The sequence below is a fragment of the Erinaceus europaeus genome, chromosome 18, assembly GCF_950295315.1.
Source record: "Erinaceus europaeus chromosome 18, mEriEur2.1, whole genome shotgun sequence".
Classification (NCBI taxonomy): Eukaryota; Metazoa; Chordata; class Mammalia; order Eulipotyphla; family Erinaceidae; genus Erinaceus; species Erinaceus europaeus.
This window is the reverse complement of record NC_080179.1, coordinates 40,343,353-40,362,101: the sequence shown is the minus strand read 5'-3', so window position 1 is coordinate 40,362,101 and position 18,749 is coordinate 40,343,353. Positions and strand designations below refer to the sequence as shown.

The 18,749-nt window shown below is 39.2% G+C and overlaps 1 protein-coding gene across 2 annotated transcripts in view; it reads left to right on the top strand.

Annotated features, from left to right (window-relative positions):
- CNTNAP5 (contactin associated protein family member 5) overlaps window positions 1–18,749 on the top strand; it is a 956,089-nt gene that overhangs the window by 805,083 nt on the left and 132,257 nt on the right. For both annotated transcript variants that reach the window (XM_060177957.1, XM_060177958.1), the window contains exon 17: window positions 7,487–7,705. In XM_060177957.1, the coding sequence (XP_060033940.1) occupies window positions 7,487–7,705 (219 nt within the window). The remainder of the gene's footprint in view (window positions 1–7,486; window positions 7,706–18,749) is intronic.

Genomic DNA, 18,749 nt, shown 5'->3' with positions numbered 1-18,749 from the left:
TTGCTGATAGTTATTGTGACATAGTAGAAAAGTTCTATAAAATGTGAATTCAAATTCTGTTATTTTAAGTCTGACTGTGAAGTGAAGTCAAACTGCTCACTACTTCAGTGGTGCTTTTTATTGCAAATGCTACCAGTTAGTGGCCAGGTGGAGGCACACCAGGTTAAGCACAGAGATTATCAAAGTGATATCAGCTACACCCCAAGGACAAGCAGATGTACTTAGCTGCAATTAACATAAAAATCAGTCTGACTTCTAGACACCATGGTAAGTGTTCACTGACACTGAGACTTGGCATTCATTAGAAATGGGATTTATTGCTAAATCTATCATTGGATGGTTACTGTTTCTGGTTGGGTGGGATCAAGATTATAGCAGTGTTATCAGTCATCAAATACGTCTCTGACTTCTGAAATTTTCTCTAGATAAAGACTAGGTATCCTTCAAAGAAAGCTATATTGGAAAGAAAGATGGTTGGAAATCATTTACTTACCATTAATCCATGCAATAACTCAAAATGTCTTTTTTTTTTCCTCCAGTGTTATTGCTGGGTTAGTGCACTGCCTGCACTACAAATCCACTGCTCCTGGAGGCCATGTTTTCCCCATTTTATTGACTTTATTTTTACTCTTGTTGTTGTCATTATTATTATTGTTGTTGTCACTGCTGCTATTGTTGTTGGGTAGGACAGAGATAAATTGAGAGAGAAGGGGAGACAGAGGGAGAGAGAAAGACACCTGCAGACATGCTTCACCGCTTATGAAACCACCCCTCTGCAGTTGGGTAGCCGGGGACTTGAACCGGGATTCCCATGAAAACATGAGTTTTCTTCTTAATGTCTTTATTAGCTGATTAATGGTTTACAGCCCACAATAAAGTATAAGAATTGTACATACATAACAGTTCAACCCCCACTAGGTCATCCTCTGCTGTCATGCTCCTAGATCTAACCTGAGTTTTCAACTAAGGAATAATGATAATGAAAACTAGGCTAGTAAGATAAACCAAACGTTTATTAGCATTTATATCTCATGTATAGCTGGGAAATATGCAAGGACAGGATCAGTAAATTAAAGATGACTGGGGACTCTAATTTATGTAACTTCTTCAATAAATAGAATGATAAATGCATGAAGAACTAGTAGGACACAAGAAAATAGTTATAGGTTTCCAAGTCAGATATAAGCCTTAGAGTTTTTTAATGGAGATTCCTCCAGTGCCCTGTTCAGGCTGGTAGAATGTAAATTAACTCTGGGTGCTTAGTCTTCATTCTTTTTGGTGGAGAGGAAGGCAGGGTTAGATAGAACAATGGTTATGCAAAGAGACTGTCATGCCTGAGGCTCTAAAGTCTCAAATTCAATCCCCCTTCCAGTCATACCATCATAAACCACAGTTGAGCAGTGTTCTGGTAGGGAAAAGAGAGAGAGAGAGGGAGAGAGAGAAAGAGAGAGAGAGAGAGAGAGAGGGAGAGAGAGAGAGGAAGAGAGAGAGAGAATACAACTTTATAATGTATATTCCACTTTTAATCAAGTAGAGGAAGAGAAGGAAGATTTTGTCTCTGCTTCATAACTACTTCAGTTTAACATATTCCTTATTCTCAAATGGCATATTTTAGCATGATGTAGTGTGCTACCCTTCAAGCCCATGGGAAAAATTCAAAGATCTGTAGACTACATAATTATGTAAAGTTATATGCACAAATTATGTATATATATATATATATATATATATATATATATATATATATATATACACATACATAGGGAGGTATGGCAGGTAGTTCAGCAGGTAGTGTTACCACCCCTGACTGGGGTAAGTGCCACCTGTGTGTGGGGGGCAGCTTCAGGATGGGTGAAGCAGTGCTATTCAAGAGCACTGGAGTAGTTCCTCAGGCATCAAATCAAGTCCCAGTGAAATAAAAAAGAGATAGATGCATATGTCACAGCATGTCAGTTGTCCAAGGATAATGCTTGCTCAAAGATACTACTCTCAGATCTGAAAAAAAAATTCTGAATAACAGATAAAACTAGTAATAGAAAGTAAATTTATACTAAACCATCAAGTATTTTCTCTAGTCAAACACTCACTAGCTACTTCATATTTGTCACTTTGTTAAACTTTCCAACAATCCCATGTTGAACTGTAATTCTCACTCTTCTGCTCATATTCCAGCATGCTGATTTTAAATGTGAAATCATACACAATAAGTAACACAGCCAGACTCACTTGGTTACTAAGAATTAGAATCCAGAATTCAATCTGTTCTCTGCTTCACTTTTTACTCTCTTCTGTATAACTGCCTCAAGAGCCAAGAATGTTTAGAGACAGAAAACATTAAGAAGTTATTGACATGTTATGCAGAACTTTTTTTTGCAGACATAAGAACAATAATTGTCAGATCCTCAAGTAGTATGTATAAACAAATCAATAAACAACAAGCATAGCATAGCATAACCTAAATGCTATTTCATTTAGTTAATGTTTAAGATTTTACAGATAGGGGAGGTGAGAGATATAAAATGACTCCATTAGGGGGCCAGGAGGTGGCGCACCTAGTTAAGCACACAGACTACAATGCACAGGGGCCCAGGTTCAAGCACCCCTGGTCCCCACCTGCAGGGGGACAGTTTCACAAGTGGTGAAGTAAAGCTGCAGGTCTCTCTTTCTCTCTTCCTCCCCCTGTTCTCTCTCTATCTCCCCTTCCCCTCTCAATTTCTGTCTCTATCCAGTAATAAATAAATAAAAATATAAAAAAATGACTCCATTAAAGCCTGCAACAACTTCTTTTTTTCATTCTTTTTCTCCTTCTCTCCTCCTCCTCCTTCTTCTTTTTGTTGTTTGTTTTGTCTCCAGGGTTATTGCTGGGGCTGGTGCCTGCACTATTATTCCACTACTCCAGGAGGCCATTTTTCCCATTTTTGTTGCCTTTGTGGTTGTTGTTATTTTCATTGTTGCCATTGCTTTTGTTGTTACAGGGTAGAACAGAGAGAAATTGAGAGAGGTGGGGAAGACAGAGGGAGAGAAAGACAGACATCTATAGACCTGCTTCACAGCCTGTGAAGCTACTCCCCTCAGGCAGGTGGGGAGCCTGGGCCAGAACTAGGATCCTGCCAGTCAGTCCTTGTGCTTTGTACCATGTGTGCTTAACCTGCTGTGCTACTGTCTGGCTCCCTCTGCAACTTCTTTCTTTATTCTTTAAATGGTCCCTCATATCTCTTGCCTAAATAATATGAGATGGAGTTTGAGAAAACAGAAAGAAAGTCACTGTCCAGTCTTCAAAAATCTTAGGTCTGAATCCTGAAAATGGTGCTAGATGGATGCCATGAAGAATTTCTGGGCCTAGTGGTGGCACTCATGGGTGAGTACATGTGTGTCAAGCCACAAGGACCCCCCCCCCCCCCCCGCCAAGTACCCATCTACAGGGGGAGAACTTTGACTGTGGTGAAGCAAGCCTGTGGGTATCTCTCTCTCTATCTCCCTCTATCCTCTTGATTCCTGGCTGTCTATCAAATACATAAATAAAGATAAAAATAATTAAATAAAAAAAGGATTCTTTATGAGGCAAATTACTCAGTTTTAGCCAAGTTCAGTATTTGGTAGATATTTTCTTATTTTCACAATACCCTCTCTCATTTATTTTCCAAAAATTATACTATAATCCTATCTTCTTGCATTAATCACTCCATTCACTGTGTCTTATAAAGGGTGTGGCTTGTTGAGAACCCCTGAAAAGTTAAAGGGGCTATTTTGTTTTGTTTTGTTTTGAACCATAGGAAGTAGATGATGAGGAGGTTTTTTTCAGAAGCATGAGAGGGAGAGGAGGGTGAGTAAACTCACAATAGTGTTGCTACAGAACCTGCAATCTACTCAGGACTATTGGACTTAGATGCCCCCCCCAATACCTCCCCGGCAAGTGAGAACAAGCTTATGCTGGCCTCCGTCGGGTGACTCACCAAAAATTCAGGGACTAATGTTGGGTGTACAGTCTATTGACTTACATTATTTAGTCAATCATTTCCAAACACCCATGTTATACATTTAGCTTCCTGAAGAGATGCTAGGCATTGAGATTGGAGGATTTATTTTAGAGAATGTTAAAATGTGAGTATTGGAGATGCAGCACATACCTGCAGTTCTGTCCCTTCATCTACGAAGTACTAGATTTCTCATAAGCTATATGAGAGGGGCTAAAGTGAGATGATTCATGAAAATACTTAGCAGCATATCTGAATCATTGTGAGCACTCAATCAATACTAGTCATTCCTACTGCAATTCACTGGTTCTCCGCCAGCTTTAGAAGTAGGTTGAACACTACTAGATCTCCACTAATAAGCTGAATGATATTCACTGATAACATTTAAGATCTTCCCGGGGGGCCTGGCAGTAGCTCAGCGGCTTAAGTGTGCAAAGACCAGTTGAAGCGTGCTGGTTTGAGCCCCTGGCTCCCCACCTGCAGCAGGGCCGCTTCACAAGCGGTGAAACAGGTCTGCAGGTGTCTCTCTTTCTCTCCACCCTCTGTCTTTTCATCCTCTTTCAATTTCTCTCTGTCCTATCCAACAACAACAGCTGTAACAACAATAATAACCACAACAAGGGCAACAAAATGGGAAAAATAGCCTTAAGGAGCATTAGATTCCTAATGCTGGCACCGAGCCCCAGCAATAACCCTGGAGAAAAAAAAAAAAAAAGATCTTCCCAAGAACCCACTAGCCTGGGATACAGCTAAAAATGAGATTTAATACAATTGCAAACTTATATTTATAGATGCAGTTTCACGTCGTTTTAGTGAATTGGGAATTTATTTCGATGGCAGCTCATTGTGTATAAAGTAGGTGCTTGGTGTTCAGTACATCAGGTATTTGACTAGAGTTTACAGACCAGTGGGGGAGACAGATCATAAACAGATCATTCATTATAGAGCAGAGAATGGTGCTGAGGCAGAGAGGAGCACAGACAGGAAGCCTCTCTGGAAGTGGGAGGATCAGGGTGTGGGAAGACACTGTGCTATAGCATATTCTCTGAAGACATGTGTTTTCTGAGTGGAACTTAATGACCACATCACTAGTTTTGCAGGAAGGCTTTTAGAGAAATCTTTAACAGCTTTTACCTCCAGTTCTTACCACTTGTTTCCTGTAGTCTGTGAAGAGAAATAAATATAGGACATGATCATCCCTCAGTTGTTTGGTTTCATAATGTGAAGAGCATCAAGGTGGTCTAATTGCCTGGAGTTGGAAAGTGAAAATGACTCAAAGGAACACACCAATTCTTACTTAATATTTTAATTGTAAAACCAAGTTTATTTTCCTGAATTCCGTTTCCTGGAATGCATGAGTGTATGGCCCCTAACCAATTTATCTAGGTTCCCTCATGACATACTGCTACCATGCACAGACCAATACTTGCCATTTATTAAACATCTTGTAGACAAGATCCAGTGCTATGAATTGTATAGGGTTAATTTAGTACTGTTTTTATTCTGATTTCACAAACAAGAAAGGTGAAGTGTCACAAAATATAAAAACTTCCCTATGTCTGAGTGACTCCATTTTGATTCCTCTTGCTGATTTCCTCTCATTAGTATCTCATGTTTCCAGAATGCAAAGCTATCCATGACCTCAGAAGGACTTAAAGTTTCTTCTGTTGGTGTCTTTGGATAAGGAGAAAATGGAGATTGTGTTGTTAGTGTTTAAAGTCTGGAGAAGAGATGCTAAGGCTGGTGTTTCCCTTTGTTCTAATTTATGGTTCAGACCTTGCTGCAGAGAAAGGGGACCTCTGGCTAGTGAAGAAGACTCTAGCTACTAAAAAAGAATCATCTTCTTATCCTCTAAATCAGTTTTTAAAGTGTTTTTTTGTTTGTTTTTTACCTCTATTTATTTTATTTGATAGAGCAGAGAGAAATTAAGAAGGAAGAGGGAGATAGGGAGGGAGAGAGACAGAGACACCTGCAGACTTGCTTCACCATTTGTGAAGTCCCCCCCCACCGCAGGTGGGGACTGGGAGCTTATACCCACGTCCTTGCACACTGTAACGTGTGCACTTAACCAGGTGTGCCGCTACCTGACACTCAAACTCAAATTTTAATTTATTGCTTCACAGCTTTGAAATTTAGAAAAGTCTGGTATAATAATGAAAAACACAGTGATATACACTCATCATAGTTCTAGTGACTCTAAAACTATGGTGGTGGTATAAACATATAATGAGTGAGTTGTGCTGTTATATTCCCTGAACTATAAACCAGTGATAAATGATTAAAATGTATTTTAAAGAAATATATATCCAACAGAGAACGATAAAGAGTTATACTTTGGAAACTATGTCATACTTCTATCTAGAACATTATATTGTGGAGTTCTATTTCTGTGAAAATTTGAGCAAATTACACTTCTCTAGACATTTATTTTCAGGCTTTTTTAAAAAAAAATACACAAGATAGAAGTAAAAACGACTCCTTGCACATATAGATGCTTTTAGAATTAAAATAAGCAAATTCATGGTCTATGCTTAGCATATTGCGTAGACGTTTTCTCTGGACCTGTTAATGTTACACACTCTCTGAGTAAATGTTCCAACACCATCACTACCACCACCACCACCACCTAAGTCATTACCATTGTCATCATTATCAGCTCAACAATTACCTGTCATCTGGCTTGTATAGGGTGCAGACTTCGATAAAGGGTGGGAAAAGAAATAAAAACCTTGCAATAAAGAGACAAAATGGAAAATGAAAAGGATACTAGACAATAGCTCCCCATATAGGTCATGTGCCTTAGCAATCACAGCATACTGAATCTGAACCCTTACAGTACGTTCGAGCGCTGCTCGGTTCCCCTCTACCCTCTGCTCCCCACAAATAGAAAAAGTGAAAATATTGACCAGTTCATAGGGCTGGGATTGTACATATGTGATACACAGGGAAATGAAAGCATATGCAAATACACACACACACACACTGGAAGTCTAGGTTTGATTCCCAGCACAACCCCTTAAATTAATATCTACTGGGACCAAGCATTGCAACTTTTTTAATCTCAGTTTTATTTTTAAACTCATTAATGCCTTGGCACATTTCAATACGATGGCATGGAGGAGAGCATGGGAATTTCCAGGAAGTGACTTTTTTCCCTGAAGAGTTGCAATTGTCTAATTAACCCACTGTATGTGTGAGGACGCTGTAAAAGTCACGATAGACCAAGGACATTTGGAATCTTGACATTAAAGCAGACTTATCAGATTGGAATCAGTAGCCCAGTTCCTTGCCCTATTTCTTCAATTTTTCCAATGAGAACAAAGAAGGCTAGAAAAAAAAATGTCTCCTTTCACATTTAATAACAATTTCATTGCTACACGGATTTCAGTAGAAATTCACATTCCCTATCTATTGATTAATGAATGTGTGTACTTGATTCAGCATGTAGTTATGCTCTGAGTGCATTGACAGCTGTCTTCATTCTGGTTTCCTTTTCTTCTCTTTGGTTTCAGCTCCTTCTGAGATCACGTTTGCCATTGATGTTGGGAATGGCCCCATAGAGCTCATAGTCCAATCTCCCTCTCCTCTGAATGACAACCAATGGCATTATATCTGGGCTGAAAGGAACCTGAAGGAGACCACACTCCAGGTGGACAGCCTTCCAAAGATGACCAGGGAGACCTCGGAAGAGGGTCATTTCCGCTTGCAGTTGAATAGCCAGTTGTTCATAGGTAAGGGACATCTTCAAGACTCTGGATTTGCCATAAATCTTGTAAGACATGATGAAATTCAAGCATGACTTCCCTCACCTTTTAGGGAGTGACTAAGATATGTCACACAGCACATAATTACAAAATGTACTCTAACAGTCTTCATTTCTAAGTCCAGTGAGCACTGAACTAAGATATTTGCATATTTGAATTGGTCTCATAGTTTTGTTTTTTTCTGGTATTTTTTCTCATTTTGCATACATCTTTTCGAATTTTATTTAATTATTTGAGATACGGGGATCTGTTGGTGGGAATTGTGTGGAGTTGCACCCCTCTTATCCTATGGTTTTGTTAATGTTTCTTATTTATAAATAAAAGATAAAAAATTTAAAAAAGAAATTGAGAAGGAGAGAGAGATAGAGACATTCCAATCTGTATCACTGCTTGGAGGATTCCCCCTGCAGGTGAGGAGTAGGGCCTTGAACATGGGTCCTTGTTCATTTTGACATGTGAGCTCAATCCAGTGCCTCTGCCCAGCCCCCACAGGTAATCTTCAGGCATATAAAGGAACCCTATTATTTTCCACCCTTATAACCAAAGTCCACTCTAAAGGTAAGAACATATTACTGGTTTTTCCCATAGCGGAAGTCAGTTCTAAGGCAATGGATTACACTTTGTTCTTTCTAGTGGCTCCTGATCCCTGATAAGTATTAACAGTGTTATAATGAAAAATATATCAATATCTCAAGAGAGTTTCATCTATATAATAGTGTGGAAAAGAATATTTCTTTTTAAGCTGGGAGGCTTACTTCACATTCTTTTAAAAAGAAAAATTTTAATTAACTGTTAAACTTGCACAGAAATGCAGCCCTGGGGACAGCAAAACAGCTGACCTGGTTAGTGTCCCTGCTTTGTCATGTGTGAGTCCTAGGTTTGAGCCTCACTCCCTGCAGTGAAGGATTCTCTACCACTGTGCTGTCTATATTCTCTCTCTTAATCTCTATCATCTATCTAGCTACTATCTCTATCTATCTATCTATCTATCTATCTATCTATCTATCTATCTATCATCATTATCTATCTATCATCTATCTATCTATTAATCTATCTATCTATCTATCTATCTATCATCTACCTCATTCCATGTTCTAAATGTATGATCACGTTCCCTATAACTAATTAATCATATAGTTTAGCAATGTACTGGTTTAAGCAAGATACATGTTTGTATCTGTATCTGGGTTTATGCCTCTGCTCCTCACCTGCAGGGGAAATCCTTAATGAATGGTGCAGTCCATCTCCTTCTCTGTCACTCTGCTTTCTCTCTATCTCTTTCTTTTTCTCTCTCGATATCTTTTGGTCTTTTTGAAAGGAAGAAATAAAGGCAGGCAGGCAGGAAGAAAGGAAGGAAGAAAAGAAGGAAGGAAAGGAGGGATGGAGGGAGGGGGGAATGAGGGAGGGAAGAAAGGCAAGCCACTAGGACCAGGCACCAAGCCCCAGGAATAACACTGGTAGCATTAAGAAATAAAAATAAATTAGTCCAGAGTAGTGAAACACCAATGATAACAAAAATAAATAAATAAAAAGTTAAGAAAAATGTTCATGGTCCCATGTCTCTTTCTAACAGTCATTCCCTTTCTGATACTCAGAGTCAACCTTCAGACACATGTTGTGCATCTGAACTGACTGCCACACTGGTAGTGTGAACCTAAAAGGCTCAGATGTTATTTGCTAAGTTGTTTCTTAGTTCCCTCCACTAATAACCATTGAGAACATAAAACAAGTCAGGCAACTTGCTTCACAGAAGGATAGAAAATTGTCCACTTTTGTTTTAATTGGGAGGGATAATGGTTTACAGTGAATGCAGTTTTTGATACATGTGTAAACATTTTCTCAGTTTTCTGCAAAAAAACTCATACCCAGCAGGTCTTCCCCCACCATCATGTACCAGGACCTGAGAGTCCCTACACTAACCTCCTGAGCCCTTTACTTTGCAGTACACCAAACCAAGCACAATTTGTTTTGTGCCCCACGACAACCTTTTTAATTTTCTTCCTCAACTTCTGTCCATGAGTGAGATCATGCCATATTCATGTTTCTTTTTTTTTTTTTTGGCTTATTTCACTTAACATGATTCCTTCAAATGCCATCCAAGATGAGATGAAGAAAGTATATTTATTATTCTCTTTTTTTCCTCCAGGGTTATTGCTGGGATCAGTGCCAGCACCATGAATCCACAGCTCCAGGAGGCCATTTTTCCCCCCTTTTGTTGCCCTTGTTGTTGTAGCCTCGTTGTGGTTATTCTTATTACCATTGTTGATGTTGTTCGTTGTTGGATAGGACAGAGAGAAATGGAGAGAGGAGGAGAAGACAGAGAGGGGGAGAGAAAGATAGACACCTGAAGACCTGCTTCATCCCCTGTGAAGCGACTCCCCTGCAGGTGTGGAGCCGGGGGCTTGAACTGGGATCCTACGCCTTGTGCCACGTGAGCTTAACCCACTGCGCCACCGCCCGATCCCCCCTATTTATTATTCTTAATAGCTGAGTAGTATTCCATTGTGACCAAAACTTTCTTAGCCATTCATCTATTGTTGGATATCTTGGTTGCTTGCAGATTTTGGAGATTACAAATTGTACTGCTGTGAACATATACAGGTATACACAGATCTTTTAGGATGAGTATGTTTGACTTCTTAGCACTGGAGCACCCAGTTAAGAGCACACAATACTAAGCACAAGGACCTGCACAAGGATTCAGGTTTAACCTTGGATCCCCACCTGCAAGGGGAATGCTTCACAAGTTGTGAATCAGGTCTGCAGATGTCTCTTTTTTCTCTCCCTTTCTATCTTTCCCACCCTTCTTAATTTATCTTTGTCCTATCAGATAATATGAGGGAGGGATGGCTAACAGGAGCAGTGATTCCTAGTGCTAGCATGAAGTCCTGGTGACAACTCAAGAGGCAAAAAATAGAACAATAAAATAAAATACTTGAAGTTCAGATGCTTAGAACTGTGATAATAAGTGAAAAATTTTGTCAAGTTGAAATTCCTTCCTTCTCCCTTCCCTTCCTTACTTTCCTTTTTGTCTCTCCTTCTCTCTGCCTCTCTTTTCTGTTTTCTGTAATTATTTTTCACTTGCTTAAGTTCAAACTTGCAGAAGTCAATTCTGAGGAATGTGTCACTAAAAGCATGCCTGCTAAAATAAGTGCCACAACTGTCATATTCTCCCTGCTTATCAAGAATCATTTTTCTCTCTTCATTTGCTATGTTTTATATACCTGGTAGGAATTAAGATATAAGTGATTAAATACCATTTTTATTGCAAGTCATTTGCTTAGTGACTCACACTAATGATGATATTTATTATTCATATATTTTAAATGTATGTTACTGTCTTAGTTCTGTTTAAGCAACACACTTTATTTTCTTTTTCCTTTATTTTCTTTGCCTCCAGGGTTATTACTGGGGCTCAATATTGGCACTATGAATGCACTGCTCCTAGAAGAAGTCATTTTTTTCCCATTTTATACAACAGTACCAAGAGAAATTGAGAGAGGAGGGGGAAATAGAAAGGGAGAGAAAAAGAGAGAAACTTGCAGACCTGTTTTACCACTTGTGAAGCTTCCCCCCTGCAGGTGGGGAGCTGGGGGCTCAAACAGGGATCCTGACACAGGTCTTTGCACTTAGTTCTATGCACACTTAACCCAATGAGCTACCATCAACCCCCGCCAACACATTTTATTTTCTAAAGAAGTTTTATAGTTATCAAGATTTAATATCATTCTTGGCGAAATAAATTCAAGTGATTTGCATTTTTATGAAATATGTTATATGACAAAGTGTAAGTTATAGTCAAGTAATATTTATAAACCTTTCTGTCTGGAAAGTGTGTATAAAAATAGATGTGCTTCATGTAAATTTCATGTAACTATTAAGTCATCATATGGCCCGAATAAGTGATAAACCATGCAAGTCAAAAGGGAAGAGAGATTAATCTATTTTTTATGACAGGTTTCTATCTCCTGAAGTCTGAGTGAAATTGATCACAGTGATGCTATACTTAAGCATGTTGATGTGTCAGGAGAAGATAGTTGTCTAGTACTGGAATCAAATCAACTGTATCAAAAGATATTGCTTCTGTGTTTCTTAACAATAAGTTTCATCCCAGATGCTATTCTGTCCTATTGAATTTACCTTAATGTGCTTGAAGATTAAATGAATGTTATTAGAGATTATTATAATTCTGTTGATTTTAATGCCCTTGTTTTGTTTTTAGTAATATGACCATTTAAACATGTTGTATTGCTGAAAATATTGAAGTCTTAATATTTACATTCTGTGTAATTTTGTGGTTAAAAATATCAGCAAAAATCCATTGATTTAGCTATAACAACTAAACCGAGGAATCACATTCCATGTAACTGGGAAATTATAGACAAGAAATAAGTGTATTTATTAGACAGGTAAAGATGCCAATGTGTACATCTTTACTAAGATTGATTGGATGTGGCATTACTTAAATATGCATTTGGATATGTCTGTGTCTATACCTGTTATCACTAAAGGATCTTTCAATTCAAGTAGATTGCTGTTCAGTATTGCTATCAATGAACACTGGAGTCCTCATGAGGGGTTCCTGAATACCAGAAATCAGTTGAATTTTTACAGAATGGAATGTACATCTCTCATAATCCTATCATGAGTATAACTATTTAAGGTCCCAGAACATGAGTCAATGTGAATTGGATTCATATAATGAGTATTTTAACCTCAGGCTTTCCTTTGCCTCTATTTCCCTAGTCATTTTATCAAGGGTTGAATGGCTTATAGTTACTGAGACATGGTGTAATTAATCATCTTCCCATGATAGGTGCCACCAAAATAGTCTTCCCCCTAACCTAGGTCCTTTTCTTTTCTTTTTTTTTTTTTTCCCTCCTCCAGGGTTATTGCTGGGCTCGGTGCCTGCACCATGAATCCACTGCTCCTGGAGGCCATTTTTTCCCCCTTTTGTTGCCCTTGTTGTAGCTTCGTTGTGGTTATTATTATTGCCCTTGTTGACACAATTCGTTGTTGGATAGGACAGAGAGAAATGGAGAGAGGAGGGGAAGACAGAGAGGGGGAGAGAAAGATAGACACCTGCAGACCTGCTTCACCGCCTGTGAAGCGACTCCCCTGCAGGTGGGGAGCTGGGGGCTTGAACCGGGATCCTTACGTCGGTCCCTGCACTTTGCGCCACATGCACTTAACCCACTGCGCCACCGCCCGACCCCCCCTAGGTCGTTTTCTATCACCATGCTCCACGACTCTGATGTTCCCCTGAAATATCAAAAGTTCTCAATTTCTCTAGCCATCTGCTTTGGTGCAAAACTGCTGGCACACCCACAGGGTGACTCTCAGCAAGGAAGGTATGCTTACCGGTTCTCCCTAGTTAGTTCAAGGACTATGCAATATAGACAAGAGGCACTGGGGAGAATTGGAACACTCTTATTTATTGGCATGTGGGCATGGGTTTAAATAGAGAACCAAACAAAGAACATTTTTCAAATATATCAGAAATTTTAGGTTTCTTAAAGGTCAGCTTGCCCCTATGGTAGGGGGCTGGTATGACAAGAATTGATGCGATACATAAAGGTCAAGACAATTATTATCCATGATGCAAACAGGTTAATTATCTAAAGGTAACTGAGAGAAACATAGGGGTTAAACCAGCAGGGTGAGACAGAGAGAAGATAAACAAGGCTTGATAGATATCAAAGGCCATAAGGAAATAGAGTTTGGAGTTTATCTTGTCTGGGGTTTGAGGTGTATGATGGAGTGTGTTTTAAAAGTGAGGTGATTGTGTGAACTCTGGGTGACTATGTGAACTTTGAGTGAACCTTAAAGCAGACAGCCATGTGGCCTGCAGTTAGTGGGGAGAAACTGTGAGATCTCTGTGGGCTTGAGAGTCTGATAAGGGAAAACTGAGTCTGAGAGACTGTTTTACCCTTTGCTCATCTCTGTGAGAGAGGCTAACAAGGGGGTGTCTTTCCCAGACCTTCATCCAGGGATAGGGGAGTTTTCCCTAAGCTCTACCAAGCTGACACATAACCACACACAAAATACCATAGGCAATCCATTTCTAACTTTGTGTTTTCCCTTTCTATCCTTGTTTCTTAAGCCCCACCTGTTAGTAAGACCACCTTGAATTTTTCCTTTTTTAATTTTTTTTATTTTTTACTTCATCCTACTGAGCATGATTTTGCCTTCAAGTTGCTTCCAAGATGAGGCAAACAAGATGGCTTCATCATTTCTAGTCATCAAGTAGTATGCCATTGTGTATACATAACATAAATTTCTTAGCCACTTACCACTGTAACTTCAGACTTTTACCACTTTATTAGTTAGGGACATATGCCGTCTCACTGGTCACATTCATTAGCTAAAGTAGAATTCTTTCTGAAATATGTCCTGGATGTCTGTGCTTAGCTTAAACTCTTGAGAGTGTCCTCTACTTTGATGTTGCCTGTCAACATACTTGTCAATACAAGGAAGAGGCCAATGAGATAGAGACTCGCAGTCAATTTAGATAATGAAATCCAGAGATCTCAGTATATATCTAGGACAACTGTCCATGAGATATTTTTTTTAAAATAGTTTTGTTCATGTATTACTGGATAGAGACAGAGAGAAGTTGAGAGGAGAGGGAGAGAGACAGAGAGACCCTTGTGCACTGTGATGTGTGTGTTTAACTGGGTGCACCACCTCCTGTCACCCCGGCTATGAGATCTTGGTAGAACAAAAACTGGCCTAATTGCACTATAGTCACTAGGTGCAGAATATAAAGTAGGAGCCTGGTAATTGATATTTGGCTAATTGAGAATCTACTCCCATGCTTTGGATAATCATCGTCCTCAAGCAGGTGTCTATCTAGCAGCCAGAAAGTGTCTCATTTTTTTTTTCCAAATCTGCAGGACATCTATATACTGGACAAATATACTGCAGCTGCTGAATGGACATTTTGTAAAGATGTGTGGCTGAGTCTCATTTCTGTGTGAGTTAGCTCCTCTCCCCCCAGCACCTGCTATCTTTGTGTCAAAATAAGGTGAAGTCTCTTACAATTTATAGTTCATTGAGGGAGTGGACACTATACAATATCAATATATTATTATGTTTGAAAAGATTCCCTAAAGTGCTGGCCCTACCTCTATACTAGGAAGCAATTATAATCTTTATTTTTCAGTGTAGTCAGTTCTGAGGCCAGGCATAGCATTCCATGAACCTTATGCTTTAATTCTTCATTAGCTCTTAGTCTGTGGTCAAATAGGACAACACAGATGCTATGCTATCATCTCTCTATGGGATAGTTGCTTAGACTGCCCTTGTGAGTACACTGTGAAGATGACATCCTTGATCAGACCTATAGTGTTTTCTATGTGAGATGTATTTACCACTTAACACATTCATCTCCCATTCAGATGAACAAGGCAGCTCAAAAACTAGAGCAGTAGATAGAGTGCTGGACCTTGAGCATGACAGCCTAGATTGATTGCTGAGAATGTGTATGCCAAAGTGATGTTCTGCTCCTTTCCCCTCTCCTTCTTTATAATCAATGAATAAATCTAAAAAAATATACTTACATACTTTTCCCATATTTGTTAGCTACTTTCTTCCTTGACTCAGTTTTCTGGTCCTTTTTCCAACTGTGACAGGCAATAGATTAGGTGACCTGCATATTAGATATCAGGCTCAAGCAATAACTAGTTGGGTCATGGGCCCCTTGAATTATACCTAAAATAGACCTCCTAGTTTTTTTTTCCAAAATGGAGACCACAAATCTCCGTCCACAATATGCTTGCCTTTAGGTTCATAATTAGTTAAAAATTTTCTCTGCTTTCTTTTTTTGATAGTTTTTTAAAATTATTATAGTTATTGTTGTTGTTATTGATATTAACATTGTCGTTATTGGATAGGACAGAGAGAAATGGAGAGAGGAGGGGAAGACAGAGAGGGGAGAGAAAGACAGACACCTGCAGACCTCCTCAAAGCCCCGCACCACTAGGGAAAAAGAGAGACAGGCTAGTGTTATGGATCGACCTGTCAACGCCCATGTTCAGCAGGGAAGCAATTACAGAAACCAGACCTTCCACCATCTGCACCCCATAATGACCCTGGTCTATACTCTCAAAAGGATAAAGAATGGGAAAGCTATCAGGGAAGGGAATGAGATATGGAGTTCTGGGGGTGGGAATAGTGTGGAATTGTACCCTTTTCATTCTATAGTCTTGTCAGTGTTTCCATTTTATAAATAAAATTAAACTTAAAAAAAGGTAAAAAAGAATTATCCTGGGATTAGAGGGCTAGCCTACCTACCAGGTAGGGTGTAGAACTTACTACACTGTAGCCCAACTTTAGTACTGGCAGTCATTATCTGGGAGGTGCTATGGGGTTTGGGTGAGGTCCAAGGAAATGCTCCCTGCTCTGCTCCTCTCCCCTCCACCTTTATTTCATTTGATAAGACAGAGAGAAATTAAGAAGAGAGGGGGAGTTAGAGAAGGAGAAAGAAAGATGGACATGTGCGGACCTGCTTCACTGCTTGTGAAGCAACCCCCTTTGGGTGGGGAGCTAAGGCTTAAACTTTGGTCTTTGTGCATAATAATATGTGTGCTTAGCCAGGTGCACCACCACCTGCTTTGTCTGGTGTTCTCTCTCTCTCTCTCTCTCTCTCTTCCTCTCTCTCTCTCTCTCTTCCTTTCTCTCTCTCTGAATGAATGAAAAATTATATAACATCTGGATGAAGTTCAGATTTGAAAACAAAATAAAAATCATACTATGGTTTCATCTGTTTATCATACAAGGGTAATATGCGTGGGAGTGATGCTTATCATTAAGTCAAGGATAAAGCAAAAAGGGAAGACATTGTTTTTCTCAGTCTATAGCAGTTTCTTATTAGAATGTCTAAGGAACAAAGAAAAATATTTTTTCAAAAGTACATTTCAAGTATACTTGATTTTTTTTTTCTTTTAAAAATACAGCATAGGATTTCTGATGTTCCCTGGAATAATGAAAAAAACAAAGTTCTGATTAGTTTTAAACTGATAAGAGATGAGCAAATCCTGGCAGATTTTTTTTATACTTTGCTAAATGTTTTGCTTCATGACTGCACATGAGTATTTGAAGGACCACCCACAGTTTCACTAATTTGGAATCTAGAGATCTGATTTACATGAAATTGCAAAAAACTACAAATAAACTCTTTTTAAAAAATTTTATTTATAAAATAGAAATATTGACAAGAGTATAGGATATGAGGGGTAGGGTACATTTCCACACAGTTCCCACCCCCAGAACTCCATGTCCAATCCCTTCCCTTGATAGTTTTCCTATTCTTTATCCCTCTGGGAGTATGGACCAAGGGTCATTATGGGGAGCAGAAGGTGGAAGGTCTGGCTTTTGTAATTGCTTCCCTGCTGAACATGGGTGTTGGCAGATGGATTCATACTCCCAGCCTATCTCTCTCTTGCCCTAGTGGGGCAAGGATCTGGAGAGGTGGGGCTCCAGGACATATGGTGGGGTCATCTGCCCAAGGTGGTCCGGTTGGCATCATAGTAGCATCTGGAATCTGATGGCTGAAAAAAAACATTGCGATATAAAGCAGAGCAAATTGTTGACTAATCAACCTAAAGGCAGGAATACTGCAGATGAAGCCTTGGTGTCTCTGTTTTAGAAAAAGCTGTTTTAGGTATATCCCAACAGGTCCATGACTTTACTAGATTTTGCTAGAGCCTAACAACTAATATTCTAGTGGATCCAGGCTATTGTCTGGGGAGATGGTGTCATAGTTGGAAAAAGGACTAGAAAGCTGCATCAGGGAACAAACTCTAAGACTTTTAAGAACTATGGTGGTTATCTTTGGGAGGTGGGAGGAAATTATCTGGATTTGTATTAGACAAATATGATCTATGAAAATTTGCTTTCTTTGAAATTTCATTCATTTTTTTTCCTAAAAAGATAATGTTCTGCTTTTGTTTGATGCTGTGCACTGGGTCACATTGCGGTCATCACTTCCACAAATGAAAGCTGGAATAAGAAAAACTCCAAGTGATTTTAGTTCAAATGCAAGGATATGTCATGAAGATATTAATGGATTGGTTTGTGAAAACTGGCTGGCCCTAACCTGCCATCCTTACTATACTTTTAATGAACTGTAGGTTCCTTTCACCTTTTATATTCTCCCGAGTTCACTCATAAAATCTTTCTTGGTCAAAGGAGACAATTTGGGAAATACTTAAAGCTGTAATTGCAGGTGCTTATTTTAGCTGCATATTTCTTCAAATGGCTATGTGGTTGATCTTCTGGGAGAATATCTTTTCTTGTCCGGGTCACCCTAGAGAAAATGAACAAGTGTGATTGCCAAGGGACTTAGACCAGGAAATCTTTTCACTGCTGCCAAGTGAGCAAAAATTTAGCAAGCATTCCACTAAGAAGGCAGATCCTCCAGAAGGCTGGAGAGGCAAACAAGAGCTCATTTGGTTTCTTTCATATGCAGTTGTTCCTGTAAGGAGGCTAACAATCTCTTCTCTTTTGGAAGAGCCTTTTGTGATTTCCATCACAGAAGACTGCTTTTGGATTAGAATTTTAGCAATGGCTTTCTTCTTTAAAGAAAAAACCTTGACAAAAGGGAAAAGAGTAAGAGAGACTTGTCAACCATGATGGGAGATCCTCCCCCTAATCAAAATGATCCCATTGGTTATTTCCGACCAACTCTGTGACTAATAATATAGGAGGCTGTCCTGTATTCTTCGTATCATTTCATGGACACTTCCAAATTATGTGCCTAAAAAAGAATTCAGATTCTTGTCAAGACTCTTAATGTCCCCTAGGGGTCATCCTGAAATGCCACAAAGTTAGCTCACTATTGTTCCTCCCCTGGAACAGAAATGAAGTTGTATTCCAAGTTCTGGCTTGTTTTCTTCACCTTCTCCTGAGTTACATATAAGTGACTGAAGATTTCTACAAAATAACATGTAGCATATTGGGGGAAGTATTGTTTCTTGCCATCATTGTCCTGAAAAGAAGGTGACTGGTT